Source organism: Xyrauchen texanus, chromosome 43 (assembly GCF_025860055.1).
Source record: "Xyrauchen texanus isolate HMW12.3.18 chromosome 43, RBS_HiC_50CHRs, whole genome shotgun sequence".
Classification (NCBI taxonomy): domain Eukaryota; kingdom Metazoa; phylum Chordata; class Actinopteri; order Cypriniformes; family Catostomidae; genus Xyrauchen; species Xyrauchen texanus.
In genome coordinates, this window is record NC_068318.1 from 3069670 (window position 1) to 3097148 (window position 27479).

The 27479-nt window shown below is 37.9% G+C and overlaps 1 protein-coding gene across 1 annotated transcript in view; it reads right to left on the bottom strand.

Annotated features, from left to right (window-relative positions):
• tln1 (talin 1) overlaps window positions 1–27479 on the bottom strand; it is a 132411-nt gene that overhangs the window by 21788 nt on the left and 83144 nt on the right. The window contains exons 32-44 of the mRNA XM_052116262.1: window positions 27201–27290; window positions 26979–27101; window positions 25358–25501; window positions 24683–24844; window positions 24448–24588; window positions 22821–23002; window positions 22600–22732; window positions 22006–22107; window positions 16814–16984; window positions 15371–15619; window positions 10662–10781; window positions 8291–8437; window positions 7582–7748 (exon numbers count right to left, since the gene is read on the bottom strand). Of these exons, the coding sequence (XP_051972222.1) occupies window positions 7582–7748; window positions 8291–8437; window positions 10662–10781; window positions 15371–15619; window positions 16814–16984; window positions 22006–22107; window positions 22600–22732; window positions 22821–23002; window positions 24448–24588; window positions 24683–24844; window positions 25358–25501; window positions 26979–27101; window positions 27201–27290 (1931 nt within the window). The remainder of the gene's footprint in view (window positions 1–7581; window positions 7749–8290; window positions 8438–10661; window positions 10782–15370; window positions 15620–16813; window positions 16985–22005; window positions 22108–22599; window positions 22733–22820; window positions 23003–24447; window positions 24589–24682; window positions 24845–25357; window positions 25502–26978; window positions 27102–27200; window positions 27291–27479) is intronic.

Sequence of the window (27479 nt, forward strand, 5' to 3'; positions counted from 1 at the left end):
GGAGTAATGTGCTCTCTCTTCTTATAAGGTATGTTGACTTGCTTTAAGAGAATGTATATTAAATATATACAGTAGGTGTATTTTTCACTTGGTTATACTTCTGCGAGTGCAGTAAAGACAAAATATACGTATATTCAAGATCTACTCACTTAAAGCAAGTATAACTATCTTATATTCTTCTCAGGTGAATGGATTTTTGATTTCTAGATATTTTAAAATATTTGTATTTTTAATATTATATTCAACATTTTCAGATAACAATTTTTTCTTCTACAGTAAAGCTGCTATAGTAAATGTACGTCGTTTTAAAGAGTTTTAGATACTTATATTGGAAAACAAGCCAAAACTAAAACAAATCAAAACTTATTTTGTTGCAGTGTATAATGGGGTGAAGACTGCCCGCTCTCATCTTTGTTCACTTCAATCAATCTTTAACTCACAAAAAACAAACTCTCTCTTATTAATAAAGCAGTGTACAGACAATTTTCTTCACGATAAGAAATGCACAGTGACACATATATTATGATTTAATAAGTCGCGCCAGAGTGTACATCAGCCGGATGCAGTTTCAATCTCCCCCCCTTAGATCGGGTCTCTTTACACAACTCCTAGAAGAGGCGCTGACTGCATAGATAAATGCCAGTTTCAGAGTTTGTACTTATTTACATGATCTGCTTCCTTATTATTTTAACTTTAATAAAGCTATAACACATTAAATATAACTGCAATAAAGACATAATGCTGGGCAGGGGCATATCTAGAATTTTTTTTATGGCAACACTAAAGCAAGCACACATACGTTGTTCTTATGGATTAAGGTATCAACCTTCATTGCAACAAGTACTAGTTAATTAATTGGAGTCACTATCAAATTAATAACGTTCGGAGTCACTTGACACCATGTGAGGAGCAGACGTGTAAACGGCGAGCTCTGCGCACGTAGTTAGTTTTTTAATTATTTTTATGTCATAAACCGGTGAAATTTGATACACCCTGCTACTTATCTGTTCATTGAAGTCAACATGGCAGAGAATTCAAAATCTTCAGGCTCTGGAGAAATTAAAAGACACTGTGCTCAAGCTGCAGCCCCTGGCGAGTCCACAGACCAGGGACTCCATTTGGGCAGTGCGGCAGGAGAAATTCAACGCCAACTGCTGAGGATCTTGCTGTAATACATTGATTGATTACAGTGATGGAAATAGAATTCTCTGAGTTGGTTACAAGAACAGCTGAGGGAGACAGGCCCCGATAAATTCTGGCCAAATTTCTGAGATCATCCGATAAAGATCTCGTATTGCGTGAGGCGAGGAGCAAAGAAAAGCTTTCTTGGAAGAATCACAGCATTTTCTTGTTCCCATGCTTTGAAAAATCGTCAAGAGAGAAATGTGATCATTTCAAGGAATGCAAGAAACTCTTACATCAATGGAAGATTGCTTTTGCACTGATGTTCCCGGCCAAACTGAGAACTGATACTAAGGATGGCCGCAAAGTATTTACATGCCCACAGCAAGCAATGTCTTTCATAGAGACAATAGGGTGAGTGAGCCATTTGGTGATTTTCATATGGCCCCCTAGTGAGCTTGACTCGCTGCACATACACATGACTGTCTGAGGAAGCCGAGCACCTTTTTTGCTTCTTTTTTTGTTGGTTCCATCTAGCGGCTGGAGTTTGTTTTGTGGAATAACACTCATTCAAGAAACCTTTGCATCGACGAAGGGTCGCTTTTACAATGAAATTCCTTGCAAAATTGAGAATAGATACTAAGGATGGCCACAAAATATGTACATGCCCACAACAAGCAATGTCTTTCATAAAATAAATGGACTGAGGAAGTCATGGTGTGTTTCACACATGCCTCGAAGCGAGCTTGTCTCACAGAACATACACTTGACCATCCAAGGAAGCTGGGCGCCTTTTTGTTTCTTTTTGTGCTGGTTCCGCCAAGCGGCTGGAGTTTGTTTCGTGGAATAAATCTGCTTCGGGACAGTTGTGGATGAATCTGCTCATTCTATGTGCTTATGCCTCCTATTGGCTGGAGTTTGTTTTGTTGAGTAATTCTTGCAGGACATTGGAAGGATTAGGTCATCTCACATGAGATGACCTACAGCCAGCTTACTGAACATTCGTTTGACTGTCCAAGGAAACTGAATGGCTTTATTCAAGTCCCTCATTTCATCTGTTGTTGATTGCTCAATTGGAAACATCTTAGTCTCAGATCCCTGGTGAGTTTAGAGGTGTTGCCACATATGGAGAAAAAGTAATCATATAGTTGGCAATTTAATATATCCCTTTTGCAAAATCCTGAATTACAACAAATGTTAAGACTGAAATCAATGTTTATATGGAGACAAACTGGTCCTTAGTATCATCTGTGGGTGTGCCTTGGAAGGCACTTAAGGCGGTTCTTAGGGGTCTGATCAAACAGTATGCCTCAATCAGATAGAGAATATTGAAAGTACTGAGACAGAACTGAAGTGCCGAATGTTGTCTGATGGCCTCAGAGAATTGACCCGATTAAAATATACACTCACCTAAAGGATTATTAGGAACGCCTGTTCAATTTCTCATTAATGCAATTATCTAATCAACCAATCACATGGCAGTTGCTTCAATGCATTTAGGGGTGTGGTCCTGGTCAAGACAATCTCCTGAACTCCAAACTGAATGTCAGAATGGGAAAGAAAGGTGATTTAAGCAATTTTGAGCGTGGCATGGTTGTTGGTGCCAGACGGGCTGGTCTGAGTATTTCACAATCTGCTCAGTTACTGGGATTTTCACGCACAACCATTTCTACGGTTTACAAAGAATGGTGTGAAAAGGGAAAAACATCCAGTATGCGGCAGTCCTGTAGGCGAAAATGCCTTGTTGATGCTAGAGGTCAGAGGAGAATGGGCCGACTGATTCAAGCTGATAGAAGAGCAACTTTGCCTGAAATAACCACTTGTTACAACCGAGGTATACAGCAAAGCATTTGTGAAGCCACAACACGCACAACCTTGAGGCGGATGGGCTACAACAGCAGAAAACCCCACCGGGTACCACTCATCTCCACTACAAATAGGAAAAAGAGGCTACAATTTGCAAGAGCTCACCAAAATTGGACAGTTCAAGACTGGAAAAATGTTGCCTGGTCTGATGAGTCTCGATTTCTGTTGAGACATTCAGATGGTAGAGTCAGAATTTGGCATAAACAGAATGAGAACATGGATCCATCATGCCTTGTTACCACTGTGCAGGCTGGTGGTGGTGGTGTAATGGTGTGGGGGATGTTTTCTTGGCACACTTTAGGCCAATGACAATGAGTTCACTGTACTAAAATGGCCCCCACAGTCACCAGATCTCAACCCAATAGAGCATCTTTGGGATGTGGTGGAACAGGAGATTCGTGCCCTGGATGTGCATCCCACAAATCTCCATCAACTGCAAGATGCTATCCTATCAATATGGGCCAACATTTCTAAAGAACGCTTTCAGCACCTTGTTGAATCAATGCCACGTAGAATTAAGGCAGTTCTGAAGGCGAAAGGGGGTCAAACACAGTATTAGTATGGTGTTCCTAATAATCCTTTAGGTGAGTGTAGATATAATATTATTTTGTCACCGAAGGTGGAGCTTTGGTTATTTAGGGAAAGACAGTTATATTTTGAGTTGGGGGAAATCAGGGAAGCTTTTGGCTGGATATATAAAGCAGAAAGTGACTTTCTACCATTCCCTCAGTGAAATCTGCTGGTGGTGAAATTATTACCTCGACCATTGATATTAATAATGCAAACAAAAAATTCTCTCTTCATCTTTATAGTTCCACATCTTTGTCTACTGATATTAAAAAAGATAAAGATATTAGAAAATTTGTGGAGCCATTAGATCTCCCTAAACTGATAACTGTGCAAAAAATTCTCTTGATTCTGAGATAACCTTGGGGGAGCTTGAAAAGTTAATTAAGGCCCTGCCTACAGGCAAGGCTCCGGGGCCAGATGGCATTGCCGCTGAACTTTTTAGATCTTATGCTACAGAACTTGCTCCACTTTTGTTAGAAGTTTATCCAGAATAATTAAAGAATGGAAAGCTACTGCCAACCATGACGCAAGCCTGGGTCAGTCTGATTCTTAAAAAGGACAAAGATCCAAGCAAGTTTAAGAGTTACCGTCCAATTTCCCGGATCCAGTTAGACGTTAACATTTTGTCAAAAAGGGCATTAAGTATTTGGGTATTTTATTCTTAGAAAATGTGTTAGAGTTCATTTCGACCCTTTAATAAAAATATTTGAGCGATGTGATTAGGTGGGCTTCATTACATTTATCTATGATTGGGAAGGTTAATGTTATTAAAATCAATTGTATTCCAAAATTCATCTACCTGCTACAATCTCTTCCAGTAGATGTCCCCCTCTCTTATTTTAAGTAATTTGATAGCATTGCAAAGTCCATTATTTCAAATGGTAAACGTCCCAGATTACATTTCAATAAGTTACATAGGCCGATTGACAAAGGTGGGTTAGGCCAACACAAGATTTTGTTTTATTATTAGGCATTCAGTCTCAGATATTTAGCTCATTGGTCGCTTCCACCTGAGAGAGCACCTCCCTGGTTTCGTATTGTACAGGAAGTCCTTGCCCCTATTTCGCCATTGCAAAGACTTTCTATCAAGTTAACCTGAGAAGTTAAGTCAAACCCTGTTATCTCGCATTTGCATGTGGTTTGGACAAAAGCATCCAGTGTTAAATTCTGAATTTTTTTAAAATGTTGCCTCAAGCTTATGGCTGATTCAAATTAGATTGCATCTGTTTGTCATTGCATGGGTGTTACAATTAAAAAATAAAACACAATAACAGATACAGATACGAGAGTAGCGGAAACACAGACAGATTTATTGACAGTTCTGTATATGAAAAAACAGCAAACTCCGAAATTCAGACAGCGACAACCACAAACTTTCCTCTCAGCAGCGGGAACGAGGAATGCACCGGAGCGCCCATGAATAAGATGACACAGTTCACAAACAACCGTCACCCATCACACAACCCAGCCATGAAAGACTCAGTTTATATAGGGAGGAAACACACTGCGCACCGGTGCGCCCCATCAACAATCAGCTCATCTGGTTACCGCACGAGTGATTAAGAGAGAGGGAGAGAAAGAGAAAAAACAACACACAAACACGCTAAAAAGAGTGCGAGCTGCTGCAAAACTGCTGTCACTAAACGACACTGACAACAACCATAACAAACAATTATCATAACATTCAAAATAACACATTCCAGCACTGGATCGCCAGTCAAAACACACACAGATGAAAAAGAAACTCCAACTCAAGAACTGGAGATGTTTCATCTGGATTATAAACATAAGTGACAAAAGCTATTTAAAAAATGGTGAGGACACGTCTCACCCATCTCAACCCATAACTGACAGTGATGTATCTAATAATCATTCCATACTTGGAAACAACTGAGAAATTCATCTTTTAACTCTTTTTTCCACATATTTGTGCATGTGGTCACTGTTGTTGAGGAAATAAGCCAACCTGTGAGAGACCAAACACTGTAAACACGCTGCAATAGTATGTAGTAGGGATGGACACAAGTACTCGGGTACTTGGACGTGGCAGAAATGATCGATCATGAAAAAGATTATTTGATGGTGATCATGCATGATGTGACTTTTCACTTAATTCGAAATTCGGTGACAATTACCTGACAACTAAACACAAACGTGTCAAAGAGGGATCTTATTTTTACATTTGAGATTGATTGTGTTGTGATTTTGAGGGGTACATTGGTTGTCAGAGACGTCTTATAGCAACCGAACTGATATGCGACACTGAAATGCTATCGTTACGATAATCAAAAGAGAGTGTAATTAACTGTGAACACCTGTCTCAAAAAAACCTTTGAGAAACACGTTTTATTATCATTTAAATGTAAGAACTTTGAATCGTCAATGGATATTATTTAGTAAAAGTGAATGTATATCACTGACTGTAAACCTCCCTGCCCTGCGTGATGTAACACACACCTGCATCTCGACGAAACGCTCGACGAGTTGAAGATTTCCGCACAAGTTTCCAAGTTCGAAGTCAGTCATAATATGTCATTCTGTTGCACTTTCCCCAGTTGAAATGTGAAAATTCAGATTCTATGAGTTGAATGCATTCCATTCATGAATCATCACAGCAACAACAAAACAGAGCATCGCATCTTTCCCCACAGGAGCGAACACTCAGGGAGACACACACACACCAGGCGTGTGGCAGTGGATGATAAAAACGTGTCGGTTATGGCATCTCCTGTTAAGCCAACCGCAATTTGAAAATAGACAGTTCAGACAGTCACTAAAAAAACTGGTGCGTGCTTACTACGGTAACTTGAAGGAAGTTGGGCAGCGAATCTTCACATAATGACAAAATATGATGCATTATATTTTGATAATTCAATCTTTTGTACATATTGTAACAGACTATTTTATAACAGCCTATAATAATGAATAGACAATACATTGGAACAAGATGCTTTGTCAGACATATCATTATTTATACAGTTATGTACATGTCATTGCCACTCGAGTACTCGACTCGAGTAATTAGTCTTGAGTAACAGAGTAGACAAAATGACCAAAATGCCCATTCCTAGCAGGTAGGCAATTGGTCGATGCTGTGATTGGCTGCTACTGTAAATAATCATTCGATTGGTTGCAGCTGTACTCAATCAATGGGTCTGTAGTCATTTGTGCATTTGGTGAGAGTTTAGGCAGTTCAACATGTATAAATCCTTACACAATGTCAAAATCAATGATAATATACTTATATTTATATTAAATACATTTGGATACTTATGCTGGGGTGGCAGATGGGGGCAATGCTTTTTCTTAGGGTAGCATTATATGACACCCTGGTAGATCCGCCCCTGACGCCGGGGTGTTTCCTTTAAATACGCTCCACATGCCAGTTTTGCTTCAAAAAGAGAGTGCTTCTTTATGCACTTATTTGGTATTTTTGTATAATTCCCTCATACTTTGCATTCTACATCACCTGAAGTTGTGAAAATTTAGAGTGAATCTGGTCTGTGAGTTTAATTCTTCCTCTCCTCAGTCAGGAGCGAGCTGCAGTGCTACTCTCGTGCGTCATCGTTGGAGGATTATATGATGACTATTCGATAACGAAAAAATATTTGTAGACAATTTTTTTTATTGTCAACATTGTCAATAACGTCGACTAATCGTTTCAGCCCTATTTCAGGATGGTCGGATGTTCAAACAAACAGTACAATGTTTTGATATCTTTTTGATAACACTTTTCAGGGGAAAGGACCTAATAATGGCTTGCATAACCTTTTAACTGAGATCGGAGTATGTATTTCCATAACATGGAAACACAAAAAATGACACTCTTCACCAATAAATGTACAAAACAGCCAGTTTAAATCTCTTTAAAATAATAACAAAAAACAAAATTAAAATCAGCTAATATGAAACCATCACTAACCTATTTAAGGAGATTTCAAGGAGAAGAAAATTCTACCAGTGTTAAATCATTCCTGGATCCTTAAAATGTTTCCTTAAAATCATGATCATTGTGATGTTCACCTGTGGTTTGCAAATGTCTCTGCGTTCTCCCGGTTGAGACTGCCCGCCGTGGCAAACATGATGGTGGTGTCCAGATCAGCGATGATGCCCGATACGGTGCTGGCAGCGGTGATACACGCCTGAGTGCCGCGATTACCAGCCTGAAGTGCCGCTAACACATGAGACACCTGAGAGATAATAAAGAGATTACAAGACCGATGAACTCCCAAATGACATTCATGTGTCAAATAGGACACAACTAATTTTAAAAGTGGAAACTATTTGCTTCAAAAAGCCATCCACAATTTGTAATTCTGTCATAATTTACTCCCCGTCATGTTGTTTCAAACCCATGTGACTTTCCCTCAAAACGAGTTATTATAGCAGTACAATAAAAGTGAATGGTGACCATGACACAAAGCCATCATATTGGCATCAGAGGACTTGGAATACAGCGTGAGAGTTTTATTAACTCTTTTTATGGTTCTGTTACAGTGCTTTTACAGTGTTGTACTTTTGGGAGCTTGGCAGCCCCTGATCACCACCCACTTTCACTGTATGGATCAGAGATAAACTTAAATGCTCTGATAAATATTTCCTTTAGTGTTCCACACAAAAAAAAATATCTTTTAGGTTTGAAATGACATGAGGGTGATTAAATGGTGCAAGAATTTTCATTTTTGGCTGAACCATCCCTGTAATGTAAAGATTAAAAACAATTTCCAGTCACCTTCTCTGAGACTTTCCGTGCACTGTCAATGAGCTCTTTCTTGGTGAAGGAGTCATTTGGACTACACTGCAGCGCTCCAGCTTTACTGACCAGACCGGTGCAGCTGTAACCCAACTCGGTCACCTGCTTCCTGATGTGACAGCCAATCTAAAAAAACAAACCATATAAAACAGACAATCCTGAGCCACAACATGTATGTTAGATATAAAACCAACTAAGCTCTTAAAAGAGGCATTCCCTGTAATCTCAGAACCTCTTCTTAATATTATTAACTCCCCATTATCCTTAGGACATGTCCCAAGATGAAATTTCACCCGATGAAATTTCACAATTCTCCAAATTAGCAGTGTATCAATGAAATCAAAGATCGGATGGCCAGAAATGTCCTTCTACTCAATTTCGACAAAACAGAGGTACTAATTATTGGATCAAAAACTGGAACAAAAAAATAAGCCGCTAAAATATAATTTGACTATTAATGGATGTACTGTTACATCGTCTTCAACAACGAATAACTTGGGTGTTATATTTGATACCAGTGTGTCATTTGAAAATCAAATTTCCAATGTCTGTAGAACAGCATTCTTCAAACTAAGAAATATTGCTAGGTTATGACACATGCTCTCTGTTGCTGATGCCAAAAAACTAATTAATGCATTCATGACCTCAAGACTAGATTATTGTAAAGCATTACTGGGAGCATGTCCAGCAAGTTCAATACATAAACTTCAATTGGTTCAAAATGCAGCAGCCAGAGTGCTGTAGAACCAAGAAATATGATCATATTAGCCCCCATTTCATCATCATTACATTGGCTACCTGTTAAATTTCATATTCATTTTAAAATTCTGTTAAACTACATATTAAGCTTTGAATGGTCAAGCTCCACAGTACTTAAATTACCTTCTACCATGCTACATTCCATCACATTCATAATAATCACAAAACTCTGGCCTATTAATAGTTCCTAGTATATCAAAATCCACAAAAGGAGGTAGATCCTTTTCCTATTTGGGTCCTAAACTATGAAATAGTCTCCCTATCACTATTCGGGACACAGACACACTCACTGAGTTTAAGTTGAAATTAATTGAATGGCACATACGCTAATATTATTCTATTTGTTTCCATGTCTCTACCTCGGGACTCCTATCCCGAGGTCACCAGAACCGGCTGGATCCAGCTCCATTCCAGCTTGGTATCAGACTCCACTGTGTGATGACAAAATGCAGCCAGTGCCAGCCAGACATTACTTTAGTCTATTACGATGGACCTCAGAGGATGAACTTATGCCAACTCCAACAATAAGACATGGGATAATACATATGCCATTGCCTGAACCTTGGACTTAGGATAGACCTCACCTAAATTACTGGCCAACTGAACTGTGAAGCACCTCACTGATCTTGGCCTGAATCGCCTTGGTCTAATGATGGACTACACTCTTAAAATGGAATACAGACTATCAATAAATTGCCAACAAAAGCCTTCATCAGCCAAATAACAAAGGACAACATTTATATGAACTTCTGCAGTTAATGCATGATAAACTTCAAAGACATTTGTCATTGATCTTACAGTCTTACAAAATCTTTGTTTAAACACTGGCACTTAACACTTTTAAACCATGACTTGCACTGCACATAAATAAGTAATATTGGCACTATATTCATGCTGTTAGCCAGAGGGGACCTGGACACCACAGTGAGCCAGGTTTCTCCCAAGGTTATTTTTCTCCATTAACCAACATCTTATGGAGTTTTGTTTTCCTAGCCTTTGGCTTGCTCACTGGGTTTCTAAATACAATTATTGCATTTATACACACTTCATAATCGTATTTAATCAAACTACACAATAATGACTCTAAGACTTTATAGATATTGCGGTTTCATCTTCTGTTAATGTACGATTTTCTGTAAAGCTGCTTTGAAATGATGTGTGTTGTGAAAGGCGCTATACAAATAAAAATGACTTGACGCAGACAATCCTGACCTACAAGTCAAAATGAAACAGCGTTCGCAACTCATTTTCAGGAAAAAAACATAGGACATTTTATTCTTTGGATGTTGAGAAGTACCCTTTATATGACAGGTGGATGAAAAAAAAATAAGGGCATGATGATGTCAGCCGAAAAGGAATGTCACAGGGGAGGTGGAACTTACATTTTCATAAAAGATTTCAAAGACAAACATTTATTTTCATTTGAAATAGAGTGCACTTATGAATACTGCAAAATAAGAGCAGGCAGTTTATTAGGAAATAAATAGTCCATTTTGATTTCATGTTGGCTTTAAGATGAATTCACATGGAAAAGCCACAGAATCTATAGGGAAAGGAAAGAAAAACAGAGGAGAGAGTTGTGTCATGTTACCTCGTCACTCTCCGCAGTCATGGCGGCACATTTGGCCTCTGACGCGAGGTCACCAAACTCTGTGGTCAGTTGATTGGCCAAACCGCCCAGCTCATCAGGGTTGTTGTTTGATTTGGTAACCTGGCAACACAGCATTTTAATAACACAGTTAATTTTTCCATTTCTACACACGAGTCCTGAGCCATGAACCAAACCAACCAAGCATTCAACCATTTTAAAACCAGGGAAAGACAAAGCTTAAAGACTCTATACTAAATTATTATATTGATAATTAATATTAAAACAATATATTTAAAGTTTATTACAAAACATTCAGATATACACAAATAAAAAAGAAGTTTGAGAGTGTTGGGAGAACAAGATCATGATACACAAATAACTCCTATGTTGCTTGAATAATGTGATGAATGATGTTGAATGAATTCTTTACTTTCATCCTATTCAGTGTCATTAATGTATAAAATAACAGAGCATTCTTACTTAAAAATAACATAGTGCTGAACTTCTGCCTTAATTTATTCACGTTCTTCCAGCATTGCAATCGATCTGGTTAAACTACAATAAAACAAAGGAGGCAATGCATTCTTATATTCCATCTGTGCTATTTGTTAGTTGTCAGTCTATGTACACATGTGTCAGATGCAGGTTTTGTTGCCAAAAATATGTTACCACTGTTTGAAAAATCTGCTGTTATTTTTTTTTTTAAGCTTGAATACATCGGTAAAACCGTGGCACCAGTATACCGTTCAACACTAATACATTATCAATAAAAATAAATTCCTCTATGGGAAAAATAAATGGGACTTTTACTTCATGAATCCTACTGTTGCGCTGTAGGCTTTAATTCAAAGTGTCTTACAGTCACTTACAGAGGTCGATTGGTACATACTCTAGGTGCCAATAGTTGCTTTTTGGAACTATCGTTTATTGGCAAAAATAAATAAATCAATGTCGATAGTGGCAGATATTAAAATATATATGGTTTTTTTTTTATTATTCCTCGTTTCTGGCGCTGGAGGTTTTACAATTCAAACTCTTTGGTTCTACAGTATAACAGCGGCCTCTAGAGGTGAAATAAAAACAATCACTGACTATGCATCATGTTTGCTGTGCCATGTGACTATGCACATAAAACATTTTTTAGAAGTAAAACATTTTAACTGAAGATATTTTAACCTTTATTTCTCCAATATCAATAAAAAAAATCCAGTAGAATACGTGCAGATCTGTTGAGTTTTATTTTCGCAGGATGACAAGGCCCAATTAGCTTCACTAAGTTCATAAAATAGCGCTCCAAAGAGGTTTAGTTGTTGATGTTTTGATGTTTAGATATAACTTAATGTTATTGTTGATGTTGACTGATGGTGTCCCAAGAGAAAAGGAAAAACCTTTTTATACAATACCGGATTAAAAAGCAATTGAGTTTATAATGTGATACATTGCAGATGATTGTTTGAGTGAATGTATTGCTTCTCTAATGTGTTTGTATAAGCTGGGAGCAATTACATTTCTAAATAATTCCCTGGTGTATATCAGGTTTGTTCATAGTTAAAGGGATAGTTCACCCAAAAATAAAAAAAATTATCTCATCATTTACTCACTCCATCCCAGATGCTGAACACAAACAAAGATTTGTAGAAGAATATTTCAGCTCTGTAGGTCCATACAATGCAAGTGAATGGTGATCAGAACCTTGAAGTAGAGGTCGACCGATATTGTTTTTTTCAGGCCGATGCCGATCTTTTGAAATCCGGGTCGCCCAATGGCCGATTAATGCAGCCGATTTATTTTGGCCGATATGTGCTTGTTTTTAACCTCTTATTTGAACCTTTTATTTGTAAGATAAAATGTAACACAAATAATTACTTAAGATAGACAACATTTCTCAACAAATACATTTATTGAACACTTGACACTTAAATTAAAAATGTATAATGTAAAAACATATTATATAAATAATGTATAACAAATATATTAAATAAACAAAGCAGGTGTTACTGAACTGCTCCGAGACACCGACGGTTGAGATCCAAATGCAGCTTTAATTAAGGGGCAATCCAGACACGTAATCCAATATTCAGAGCATCCAAGAGAAGCACAGGCATAACTAGGGATGGGTATCGTTAAGGTTTTAATGGTATTACTATCTTACCGATACTGCTTATCGATCCGGTACTTCAACTGTATTCTTAACGGTTCTTTTTAAGATAAACGTTATATAGGCACAGTGATTTAATTTCAGGAAGGTCTACTAACATTACTGTTCAAGTGTGGTCTAAAAAGAAATCTAATAAAGTAATCAATTGTAAAATAACACTGCATAGTTTATCATAGATTAATGCTCATTAATGCAGAAGTTATTCATTCAAGAGCTGTAAGTGATTTTCTCTTTGCCTTTTGTTGTTTGATTCGCAGTAATGGCTCAATCGTCAGCATGTTGATTAGACTGCTTCCCCTTTAAGACCGAGTCTAATAGGCTCCTGATGCACCATATTTTCTCCCAACGATTTCCATAACTACGTCCATTTAAGACATAAACTGTTTTTAAGTGAATCTCCAAGCCGGTTGTTTTGACATATTTTTGTGTATATTTGATCGTTTAGACGCGCACATGAAACCCAAAGTAGCCTATACTTTGCTTGTCTCGTTGAGGTCTGTTTCGGAGCGCGCGCCGGCTTGGGAACGGTATCTCTTGCGCTATTTTATTATTAAACGCGTACCGCAGTTTAGCAACAGTAGCATTTTACAACAATCACCGATCGTGCTGATTCTGATGTTAAGTTTGAGTTTTAGGGAGAAATGTCAGCGCACTGCTGTGAAGGGAAGGAAGTTGTGCTAGACAGAATGCGGCTTATGTATAAATATTCTTTTTATAATCTTTGGAAGGCGAAATTTAAAATAAAATCAGACTAATAATCACAGATCTAAACCAGGCTACGTTTGAATGTTTAGTTCTGTCACTCATTAAGCAGGGCTCGTGTTGTGCTGCTGCTAGCTGTCTCTCGCTAGATCTCTCTCTCTCTCTCTCTCTCTGACTGCGAATAGCTAAATTGCATCACAGGCAAATGGTTTCATAGAATTATTATACATAGAAATGGCTGGCGAGATAAAATAACTTTCTCTTTATAGCAATAATACATGTATTTTCTTAATTTCTCCAGTACTGACAGCAGAACCGGTAGCGTCCGAGCTTACCAAAGCCAGTCCTTCAATAGCATATAGGCGTTGGTATCTTTTTATTACTTATTTCTCTGCATTGAGTGACAACCCTCTCAAATATAAGACACACAAACAGAACAAATAAAAGTCTCAGATTCACTGTCTGTAATTGCAAAGTTCTTGCTTCCTTATTGTGACATGATAGCAACCCTTCTGCTGTGATAATGCAACTTCAACTACGCTATCAATATCCAAAGTAGCCGAATGTCATGTCGCATTTTTTCTCGAAGTTGGCAGTAAAATATCAAAAGTTTTTAATTAAATATAAATAAGTTATACAAATTTAACCCTTACTGTTTTCTCTAAGGAACTTAGCTCCTTCCTTAGGCTCTGGATGAGGTCTGTTCACTCTGCTGGAAAATGACTCTAGGGGCAGCGTGCGTCGAACACGTGTTCCACAACAACACTAGGCTGCCCACAGATGCGCCTGCCTAATAATCGGCTTGATATACTTGGAAATTGGCCGATGCCGATTATGTAAAAAATGCTAAAAATCAGCCGATTAATCGGCCGGCCGATTAATCGGTCGACCTCTACCTTGAAGCTCCAAAAAGCAGATAAAGAAAGCATAAAATTAATCTGCAAGTCTCCAGTGGGTTAAACAATGTCGTCTGAAGCAATCCAATCGGTTTTGCGTGAGAACAGACCAAAATCTATCTCCTTTTTCACTATAAATGTCGACATCAGCAGTCCCCTTGGCGGTCATGATTTCAAGGTCGATTACACTTCCTATAGTGCCATCTGGCAAGATGTACAGTAAAAAAGGAGTTATATTTTGGTCCGTTCTCATCCAAAACCAACTGGATCACTTCAGAACACATTGATTAAAATACATGAGTCAAATTGATTACTTTAAGGTTGCCTTGATCTGCTTTTTGGAGTTAAAAAATTCTGGCTACCATTCACTTGCATTGAAATGACCTACAGAGCTGAAATATTCTTCTACAATTCCTAATTGAAAAAAAGTCATACACACCTGGGATGGCATGAGGGCGAGTAAATGAGAGAATTTTCATTTTTGGGAGAACTATCCCTTTAAGTCCTGCTTTATGCACCAAATCTTCTTCTTATTTTTTTTCCTGGTAATTATTGGGATTTTTGTTGCAAAAAAAAAAAACTACAGGTGGGATTTTATAAATTCCTGACTCTTGTTGCCTCTATGTCTGTGCCTGTCACAGTAAGGAAAGAATCTTTTTTTCTAACATTCATTAAATCAATATGAATACAATTAATATATTAATAACTCCTATCAAAAATATTGGTCGATTAATCAGTTATCTGCCTTTTTCCACCAGCTTAGTTATCAGCATTGGCAAAATCCACTATCGGTTGACCTCTAGTCACTTATTACAGGTTCACATGTCTTTTTATTTACTGCTGTTTATCAATCAACTCTTTCTGGGGTTTACTTCTACAATCTTTTATTTATCAGCCCAGATGTTTAACCACACCACACATGAATGCAATCTTCACCACTATCAATGCTTTACCATCTCCTGAACGGTGACAGCGATGGCTTTGGCCGTCTTCACCATTGTCGTCTGATAATCTACAAATGTCCCTTCAGGTTCGAATCCAGGACTGTCCTCCATTTTATTGATGGCTTGAGTGATGGAGTTGACCATTCCGCCTACAGCTCCTGCAGCGCTGGCCGCCTCCGCAAGAGTCGCAGCAAGATCATCCACCGCTTCCTTCATCATCTGAACCGACTCCTCCAGAGCCTCCTGTGTGTGAGCAGCCTGAGGGGACACACACATTTAGTTAACTATCTAAACGAGGACACACCATCAAGGTCAGATTACTGACAAGTCCAATGGGGCCAGTGCCTCGGGGCATCTGACTGTCAAAGACCACCAGCTGAGAAGCCCGCAGAGGCCTGATACCAGGAAACAAGCCACTGCAGATGAAAAACTCATACAGATAGAGCAATGAACAGCACATGAGAAATAAACAGAACTGTTGAAATTAACGCATTTATCCATTTGACATTAGATTCTGACATTTCATTCAGCATTGTGTGAGTTGTTGTTAACACTGGTTGGAAAGGGCGGAACCTTTGCAATGTGTCTGGGGTCATCATTAAACTTACACCACAAGCACACACAAGAGTGATTCCGTGTCAATGATCAAGTGTTGAAGAATGGACCTCTTAACCGGAAGACGTTCTCTTTAGCATTTCTAATGTGGAGTTCAAAACCTTTGCTTTAGCAAAGTGGATAGCCAAGATTAATATTGTGGAGTATGAGAGTTAAGAGATTTCATGCCCATTGCAATGAACCATCAACCAAGTTTTAATTAGTCAACCTCCAATTTAGAATTTGGTCAGTAAAATTGGTGCTATTCTCAGAAATAGGCCCATCTAAAAATAAGTGTGTCTTCTGAACACTAGTCATACTACATCGTTTTTGTTCTTTCACTATGTTTTACACACATGGTGTGTTCATTTTTAAACCGCATTGATTTTATTTCAACAGTATTTGCATATTTGCCATGTAATTTCTCATTATTTAGACATTACATTTGACAATCTATTGGAGTTGGCCTCCAAAGAGGCTGGTGCTAGTGTTCACCAGACTTCTATTGCTTTCATATGAATTAAAATGATTATTAAGTACCATAACCTTAACTCACACCCTAAAGGAAAACTTGTTGCTGTTATAGACTAATAAAAAAACAACATCATTTGATTTATTAATCTATTTTCCAATTAATGACATCCCCAGATGCTCCCAAAGGGAGATTTTGTCCTATTTAGCAGACTTCATTGTAAAAATGTGTCTCCAAAGTACAGCTAAGCACACACACATACACAGGACAGTACTTTGAGAATTATCTGGAGCAGATATAATAAATATTTCACATCAGTTTACATTATAATCCTCCATCTGTACACACTAAAGTGAGTGGTTTGTGCTTGGATTGTGGCCTCTCACCTTGGGGTTTCCTCCAGCCTCTTTGGCAGTGTAGAGCATCTGTAGGGCAGACTCAGCCAGGGTCTTGGTCTGATCCAGCACGCTCATCTGCTGCTGGCTATTTAAGATCTTAGATGCTGTACCGATGGCTGCTATGATGAGCGGCTCAAAGTAGCTGACCATCTGAGACACCTGAGAAACCAGAGCACACCTTCAGTTTCAGATAAACATCTAGACCAGTGCTTCTCTAACTTTTCAGGCCAAGTGCCACATCTGATAAATTCAGAACATCAAAGTAGCACCTAGTCACATGAATGTTCCCTTACCCCGATATTGATCTGATTCCAGTGTTGTTTTTTCACCATCAAACTTCACTGTGTGATACTAACTGGACATACAATTTCATATGTAAAGAAACACAAACCTATAACTAGACATTATTTCAATATAAATGTGTAGCCAATTAAGAAAAACTTAACTAGTTTACTGTACAATGCGGCCGCAAAATGAACTGTAATTCCAGTCCAAGTCTTCAATAGAAAAAGCCAGTTTTCTTTGCACAATTTTTTCAACGTATATCTGGACTTTAAAGGATTCAATCTCTTTTTTGTTCACTTTAGTTGTGAGATATCACTCCACTTTTCATTCACGGTTATTTTTTGGAACCCAGTCAACTTAAAACGTTTTGTCATTTTTTATCTCAATAATAATTATAATAATAAATTATTATTATTGACTTTTAGAATTATAATACAAGAGTAAAATTCTGTATTACTGTTGTGCAACTTTAACTTTAAAACCCTCTGGCTTTATTTTGACAGTCTGAAAGGAAGTCCTGTAAGTGTCTGTATTTAGGCAAGTTCACAGTAGTTTAATTAGATTCTTATTCAAAATCTGGTGAAATTCTCCTCCTGTGCTGTTCTAAATGCATTTTACAAGCAATCTGAACTATTGAGCATCCACATCTGAGATGATGTTAGTTTGTAGCGCTCACATACTGTGTGCCGCTATGAGAGCGCGAGCGCATCACTAGCTTGCTTGTGCTATGCATGTTTGTCAACAGAGCTACACCATTCACTCACACACTGCGCATGCATACTATATTTTTCCTTATTAAACACAGCCTTTTGCTATTCACAAAGCTATTGCACGTCTTCAAGTGGCTTTGAATATAATGCACAAGTCATATGGAGTACATTAATGGTGTTATAATGGTTCTTTTATGCCATTTTTGGAGCTTGACAGAACACACAGTATCAGATTTGGATTGGGCTCGTCAGACTGATACCCGATTTGTCTAAAAATGTCAGTATTGGAGACGATACCGATCCAGTTATCGGATTGGTGCATCACTAATTAATATCAACATTTCTGTGGTAAACTGCAGAACATGAAGGCTAGAAAAAAACATCACTTTAGAAAACATTAATTTAACCACGTACTAAGGGTACGTTTACACGACAACAATGTACTAAATAGGCAACATTGCTTTTCAGGTTAATCTGCTCAGGTTCTTCCATCGATGGATAAAGAATCAAAATAACTTAAATGCTTCTACCTGCAATATTTGGTCATCGTCCCAAAACCCATAATCATTAACAGATAAGTGAGGAAGAACATATATGGCCTCACTATAATTCTATGATCATTTGTTCTCAAGTTTCTGTCATTTTTAATGCTGCATTAGTGCATATTAACATAATGATTGTATATCAGAATTAAGCGTAAACATCACCTTGTTTCTGGTTGACATTTCAAACTCACACCCAATGGACACGAGTGGCGAGTCAAAAGGAAATCGATCATATTATGATCAATAAAGCAGTCTACACTGAAAGCGTTTGTAACAGTAAACGGATGTACCATTTTTCTTACTCCATAAATAACTCACTTGTACAGCAGCATCTGTCTATTTATCCATTTTGATCTGAAAACCTTACAATAGCACCAACTCAACAAAATTTTTAAAGAAGATTACTAACAAGACTATTGTAAATGGCCATTTTCATAGGGCTGGGCGATAAAACGATCTCGAAATGTATCTTGATAAAAAAAATCCATGATATCGATAAGCTTTTGAGTGATTTTCAATATTTACTGGTGTACACCAGCTCTGATCTTTCTGCGCTGCATTGTTGAATATTTTTTTCTAGCACCGAACATGCTTCTTTTATGCCCTGAAGGGTCAGAGCACATCTTCTGCTACTTTTTCCCACATGTGAGTAGACATAAGGCGCTACACATAAGTTAAGTGGTTCCAAAGTGCCTATAGACCATGACGTTTTTTCAGCATGTTACGAGCCTTTAATATTAAACAAATACATTTCTGTCCTAATTTTGTGAAAATTAATCAGATAGTTTGTAGCCTACACTTTCTCACTTGAAAATGTAAAATGGTCCATTTAGACTTTTTCAACATTTTCTCTCAGGGGATACCCCTGAACCTCCATACATCCATCATTCCTCAATCACAAGGGCTTCAATTAGGGATGGGCATTTGGTCATTTTGTCTACTCAAGTCCTCGAGGTGCAATGACATGTACAGTTGAAGTCAGAAGTTTAAGTACACCTTAGCCAAACACATTTAAACTCAGTTTCTCACAATTCCTGACATGTAATCATAGAAAACATTCCCTGTCTTAGGCTAGTTAGGATCACTACTTTATTTTATGAATGTGAAATGTTGACTTTTACGTTTTTAAGTGAGTTAAGCTCACTTATTACTTTGATATATCCTTTGTAATCGATGCACAAAAGACCAAAAAGGGAAATGGCACCGAAAAAAAGAAAGAACAAAATTAAAAAAAAACTGACTAATGAAGTGCAAGAGATGTCACAGGATTCTGATCACATGGGCGTATTAAAAGAGATGGAGGAAGATAACGACAGTGAATCTACCAAAGTAAATGAGTTGAACCCCAGCAATGCAAATGTTTTACAAGCCATTAAAGAAATGGACAAACAAGTTATGAATAAAATGGGTGGTGTCATGTCAGAATTTAAAGAGGTTAAGGAGAGAATGCATTGCGGCAGTGGAAGACGAGATCACTCAACTAAGGGCTCACGCAAATACTCTCGAATCTCAAATAAAAAACTAAGTTTGACTACATGGAAAGCAGAAACAGACGGAAAAACTTGAGGTTGGGGGGGGTTTACTGGAAAAAGAAGGGAATGATGTGTGTGCGTTTTTAGACTCGAGTACATCTTTAATCATAGAACGCGCACATAGAGTGGGTCCACAGAAAAATGTCGGTGACCATAATACAAGGCGAGATGCTAATGCATCACCAAGATCTAATTATGAAGTTCCTGAACTTCAAACAAAAAGAACAGGGTGTTTGACACACCGTCTGCGGTAGAAAGCTTTATTGAAGAACTAGATAAGGAATACAGGAGAGCTCAAGTCTTGAATGATTATTGCTTTAAAATAATTTTAAAGCCACAACTGGGGTCTTTTCATTGTGGGGACTGAATTGTTTGAACATGTGCAAATGTTGGACTAATTTATAACATAATTAAGAAGATTCAGTTGTTATCGTTCTATTGGGATGAGAAAATATGTGTTCATACTTTAATATAAAAAGTGAGAGCAGTTTTACCATAAGATTTGTGATAACAGATATAGATAGCAGTATCTGATAGTTCCTCACGGGTGTGTGGACCAATCAATGCCATATTAGAAGTGTAAGGGGTGGGGGTTTAATCCAGTGGCATGGACTCTACTGGAGAAAATGGGGATGTTGTTGAATATATCTTAAAAACAGTTCAAGATTGCTTTTATTTGTATTTTTTGCTTCTCAGTACTTAAGATCTGTGAGTCAATTAAAGGGAACATGCCATAAAGGATGATGGGGGAGACAGGTAATGTGACATTTGTAACCTGGATCTGTAGAGGTTTGGGTAATATAAAAAGAATAAAGCAGGTAATGGATAGGACCAAATAATTACAAGCTTAAGTACTCTATCTCATGGTAAAGACTGAGATAATTAGGATTCGTCGGAGATGGCAAGGGCAAGTATTTGCTGCCTGTCATACTTCTAACGTGAGAGGAGTAATGATTTTAATTCATAAATCAATCCCAATACAGGTTCAGAAAGTAACTAACGACCCACTAGGAAGATGTATTATTTTACAATGCACCATCTATTCGGAAAAGATAAATCTGATTAATGTATATGGTCCAAACAATGATAATCCCAAAATGTTTAATTATCCGTTTCTGCTAACAGCTAGCTTGCCCGGGCACTACCTTATTGCAGGAGATATACATTGTGTAATAGATCCTACTAAAGATCGTTCAAAAGGGATTGATAGTACACATACTAAATCTGGGAAATTGAAGATGATCTTTTTTTTTTCTTATCCCCTTTTCTCCCAATTTAGAATGCCCAATTCCCACTACTTAGTAGGTCCTCATGGTGGCACGGTTGCTCACCTGAATCCGGAAAAGTCTCAGTTGCCTCCACTTCTGAGACCAATATGTACATCTTATCACGTGGCTCGTTGTGCATGACACCGCAGAGACTCCCAGCATGTGGAGGCTCATACTACTCTCCGCGATCCGCGCACAACTTACCTCGCGCCCCATTGAGAGCGAGAACAACTAATTGTGACCACGAAGAGATTATCACATGTGACTACCCTCCCTCGCAACAGGGCCAATTTGGTTGTTTAGGAGACCTGGTAAGAGTTACTCAGCAGGCCCTGGATTCAAACTCACGACTCCAGATGATTTTTAACATTCATATCCAACTGCACTCGATGGATAAACTCTAAAAAATATTTTTATATTTTGGTAGAAGATCCTTCAGACCCAATGCGGTTCTGAATAGACTATTTTGAATGTTTAGAATTTACTTTTTTCTTCTTTTCTTCTGTCAACTTAGAAATATAAAAAATGTGCAAATGTACATCATGATAAATTGATATTGAATGATATGAAAAATAATATTGTGAAAATATTTTTTGGCCATATCGCCTAGCCCTATGGTGTAGACTGTCTGATGGCTGATTATGCATTTTCTAGAAGAACGAGAAGCATTTGCTCTTTTGACTCCACCCAAATAGTTCTACTCTGCAAGATCAGGAGCAAGTACTAAAAAGCTTCATGATTTGGTTTAGGTTTTAGTTCCACATGGAACTAGATCAAGTGGTGGAAAAACAACGAGAGATAGTTGAGCAGTTACACTGAATGTGGGTTGAGTGGTTTCACCTTGTGACCCAGTTGAGAGGCATCAGCTTGAGCTGCGATGGCCACCGGTTCAATCAGGTTACTGATCTCATGTACAGATGCTGCCATCTGCTCATGAAGAGACTAAGAACACAAACACAATATCACTGTAACTCAGACCATTTTACAAGGGCCAACCCTAACAGTATTAACAAATGTTATATTATTGAATGCTTAATGAAAGATATTTGATTGATTCTTCTTTCTATCTCTTTATTTGTGACTATATTGGCTCCAGCCATCATTTAACATTTTTTTTCCTTAAACATTATCAGTATCTACTGGATATTAAAAACATACAATATTAGACCTTTTTTACAAATTAAATACTTTTTGGTTTCAAAAGTGCCATTCTACTGGTCATTATCATTTTCATGAATGATGTAATGGGAAGCATGTGAATTCACTTAGTGTGCAAGATGGTATAGATTTCTAATACCTGCCACCATCTGTTACTGGCCATATCATAAAAATAAATCAGCTATTGGTATAAAGGTATACAGCACAATGACTAATTTCCTTTAAAACATTTTCTATTAAAGATATTGTTCTAGTTGATTATGGCTGTTGTCTTACCTCATGCGAGATGTCATCTCTAGGTGTGAGCTGTTGACTGATGGCCGCTAGTGAAGCTTTATCCACCTCACGAATGCAGTTATTCAGAGCCTCAATGGCATCATCACACTCCCTCTGTCCCGGAGCCTTTTCTCTGAGAACACAAAAGAGCACCACTTGTACAATTACTTCAACACTTCCACTGACAGGTCTGTGTTGTATTCTGAAGGTTGTGCAAATACCTCATGTTGGTGATGAGCTTCTTGATTGAGTCAGACACAGTTCTAGAGTGTCCCGCCAGCACTGACCATTTGGGTGGGTCTTTGGGGTTGACAGCCAGTGAGCGGGCAGTCTGGATCAGGCCTGTGGAACTCTCCAGCATGGTCTTAGCAGCTGCTACGATGGGCTCCATCGCTGCCAGACCCTACACTCACAAACAACACAACTTTATTAACAAAATAATATTTAACACACAAAGCAAATCAAAGCACAGGGTAAATATCTGTGGCAGTAGACAGAAGAAAAAAAAAAATCAGGCAACCATACTAAATGATTTAAACTCTGAATTTACATTAGAATTGTAATAATTTGACATTGTAATATTTAAATATCAAAATGCACCATGCCTAGAGCTTGCTCGTGCCGTTAACATTTTTATAAAAATCATGACCGTAGGCATGGGTAAAAAAATGGATAAAAGTATTGCGAGAGAACTCAAATAATTGCAAGGAAGTGCAAGCTATAGTGAGGAAACGTAGAACTATTTCAGAAAAATTATCTACCTGTCCTCTAGGGGGCACTTAAAAAGTCAGAACTCTGTTTTATACCACTAGATTTACTGCTTTGAGTTTTGTTGTTTTTAACTTAAAGGAATGTTCTGTGTTCAATAAAGTTAAGCTCAATCAACAGCATTTGTGGCATAATATAGATTGCTACAAAAATTTACTCCAACTCGTCCCTCCTTTTCTTTAAATAAAAAGCAAAAATGGAGCTTACAGTGAGGCACTTACAATGGAAGTCAATGGGGCCAATTTTTGGAGAGTTTAAAGGAAGAAATGTGAAGCTTACAATTTTATAAAAGCACTTAATTCTTCTGAAAAACTCATGTATTACTTAACAACATTACTGGTTGATAGAAAAGCATTTTATCACAATAATATCATGTAAACATGCATATTGTTAATGTCTTCTGGCTATACCTTTGAAAAAGTGAGTATTTTAATGTAAACAAAATTGGCCCCCATTCACTTCCATTGTAAGTGCCTCACTGTTTTCTCCCTTTTTCTCCCAATTTGCAATGTCCAATTCCCAATGTACACATTAAGTCCTCGTGATGGCATAGTGACTCACCTCAGTCCTGGTGGTAGAGGATGGATCCCAGCTGCCTTGTCCCAGGTGGCTTCACGACACCCACCGCGGCAATCATGTCCAACTCACAACGTGCCCCACCGAGAGCATTATAGCGATCACAAGGAGGTTACCCCGTGTGACTCATGGTTTGGTTGCTTAGGAGACCCGGCTGGAGTCACTCAGCATGCCCTGGGATTCGAACCAACGAACTCCAGGGGTGGTAGTCAGCGTCTTTACCACCGAACTACCCGGGTTCAATAACTCAGATTTTATTTATTAATTTTTTTTAAGAAAAGGAGGAACGAGTCTAAATATTTGTTATTTTATTTTTTATGCCACAAATGCTGTCGACTGAGCATACCTAGTATTGAACCCAAAATATTCCTTTAAGCGTTTAACCACATGGTTATGGTATAGAAGCTAGAAAGATTCATGATGCCTTAATTAAAATTCAGTCCGATTATTCAGCCACCGAGTGTGTTTTATCTCTGTGAACTGTCAAAAAGGTGGAAAAGGTACCTCTGGACTGATCTGTGCAGGTACACTGGCAAATTCTGGGTTTGAAGCAAAGGCGGTCAGATTATCCACAGCCTCAATGAGCGGTCCAGTGGCTTCCTTACACTTCTGCCTGTTCTCCTGGTTAAAGGCTCCATCAAGAGCCTGACATTACAGCACAAACATACACTGTTAACAATCACCATCATGCAAACATATCAACACTGTAGAGGGGCGTTTTTCTAGTCTTAGAACTCACTTTAATGGACTTGACGAGGTTGGCGGTGCTGTTCGCCACCTCCTTGGCACTCTGGACGAACTGTCTCTTAGCAACAGGGTTGGATGTTTTGGAGGAGGCAAGTCGGCAGGCATTGCACAGGGCTGAGGTATGTTTGGCAACAATAGTGGCAGCAGAGAGGACCTTTGGAAATAAAAGTGTGTCAAACATCATTTTGTCAGGTTAGCTGTAATTATTTGGGGTGTTTTTAGGATTAAATGCTGCAAAATCTGTATCTGGGTTAAAACTTGGTCAAAAGGGTATTTTTAGTCACTGATTTCCTATTCCTGAGAAACATAATAACTAGTTAAAATCGATATATCGGTCAGACCAATATTTATTTAGAATATCAGCATCAGCCGATAACTGTGACTAACAGAAGCATTATCTCTCCCTTGTGTTCCAGAATCTACAAACAGCCCATGTCAACAGATAGTAAACAATTTTATTTTCAAATATATATAGAATTTTTTGTAAATATTGTTTTTATTAATATTTTGTGGAAAAGTTTTTTTGGTGTATATTTGTATATCTCGATTGCTACAATTGAATTGTTAACATCACATAGACATCGGCTATTGTAAAATATAAAAGTGCCTTTTCTAAACAAGTAAACTACACCCTGGTCTTCACCCCAGGTGTGACTGGAGCTGTTACCTGGGACTGGGTGCAGGCCGGGTCGACGAGGTTCTGACAGGCCATCTGGATCGACTGTTTGGCTCTGGCAAACTGAGAGGGGTCCACAAGACCCTTCTGCCCAGCATGACTGTTTGGGTCAGACACGGCCACCAGATACGCCCCCTATGAGTGACACATCAACAGAGCACTCAGTGAACATGTTTGAAATAATAAGAACATGAGTTCAGGTCCAATGAAGTTCAGTGTCTCTGATTCTGATCAGTAGGGATATGCCCGAAGCCTAATACTTTATTATATTTTAATGTAATACAATGTTGAGTCTAAGAAGACAATATGATTAAAGTGTGAACCTAATTGAAAATAACTGTGCATGGTGTGATTGTGAATGCCTCACATATCCAAACTAGTCAAAAGTAATGTAAAACTGAGATACTACAGTATATCATACATGCTTTTTTCCATTTTTCTCAAATGCCTTAAACCTTCCGTAAAGTGAGATATTTTATATTTGCAATTTCCAAAATAACAGGTGGAGGTTCAAGCACTGCTGGCATCCAATCTAGTTTAAAAAGAAAATTAAAGGGATAGTTCACCCAAAAATGAAAATTCTCTCATCATGTAAGATGTAATGTCCCCGATGTGTATGACTTTCTTCCTTCAGCAGAACACAAACAATGGGTTTTAGAAGAATATTTCAACTCTTTTAGTCCATACAATGCAAGTAAATTGTAGCTCCAAAAAGCACATAAAAGGCAGCATAAAACTAATCCATAAAACCCCAGTGTTTTAATCCATATCTTCTGAAGTGATATGATAGGTGTGGGTGAGAAACAGATTAACATTCAAGTCCTTTTTAACTATAAATTCTCCTCCCTGCCGTGTAGGTGGCAATATGCAAGAAGAATGTGAATAGTCAAAAACAAAAGAAGAAGAATGTGAAAGTGAAAGTGGACATTTATAGTAAAAAAAAGGTGCTTTTTATGAGCTTTTGGAACCTCAAAATGTTGGTACCCATTCACTTGCATTGTATGGAACTTCTTCTCAAAATATTCATTTGTGTTCTGCAAAAGAAAGAAAGTCATAAACATCTGGGAAGGCATGAGGGTGAATAAATGAGATTTTTCATTTTTGGGTAACCTATTCCTTTGAATCAATAAGGATTGTCCAATCATGGACTGTTCAGAAGGGCCACTCAATTGAATGCAGCATTATCAGGTATTATCCTTACCTTAATTACTTCCTTTTATTATGTGCATAATGTGAATATATATGTGAAATATATAATATATATATATATTAGTCTTATTTATTTCAATAGGTTTCCTGATGCACAAATCCAGAGCACATGATGTATATCATGCCCACATCCAGACAATAGGCACCTGTTGTCACCCATTTTTTTTATCCTGTCCAAATCAGTACATGAATACTGTAAATAACAGATAATTAAAAACTAACTGTGTCTGAACAGGACTAAAGAGAGCATAAGGAGAACATTTCCTAAAGTAAAAAAAAAAAAAAAAAAGTGTGTATGTGTTCATTTGATGCACTCCAGTAACTATATGATGCATCGGGACACTGGAGAATTTAATTAGACACAGTCTCATTAGACTCAGTTCAGTGAAAAGACTGTTTTTACCTGAGCGGCTGCCTCAGTGAGGCCACACAGCGCTTTAGACGCTGAACTCACGGAGTCTCCAAACTCCGGTAAGTTACTGTTCTTGGCATTGTGTGAAATCCCAGCCATGGCCTCACCTAAAACCTGCAAAAAAAACACACAACCTAAACAATTAACACACAAACATAAAAACTAAATGCTGTATGATGGATTGATTGGCAATAAAATCTTAAAGTGAATTACCTTTGAGTTCTCCATCACGCTGTCAATACAGTCAAAGTATCCCAGATCATTGACGGCTTCTGTAGGGTTCTCCAGCATTCCTCCAACCGTCTATGCATGCAAACACACACACACACACACACACACACACACACACACACACACACACACACACAAATATATATATATATATATATATATATATATATATATATATATATATAAAACAAAAAGGATGTGCTGAACTTAAAGCAAAAAAAAAATAAAAAATGTGTTAAACGTTTTAGGTTTTAGACTTCT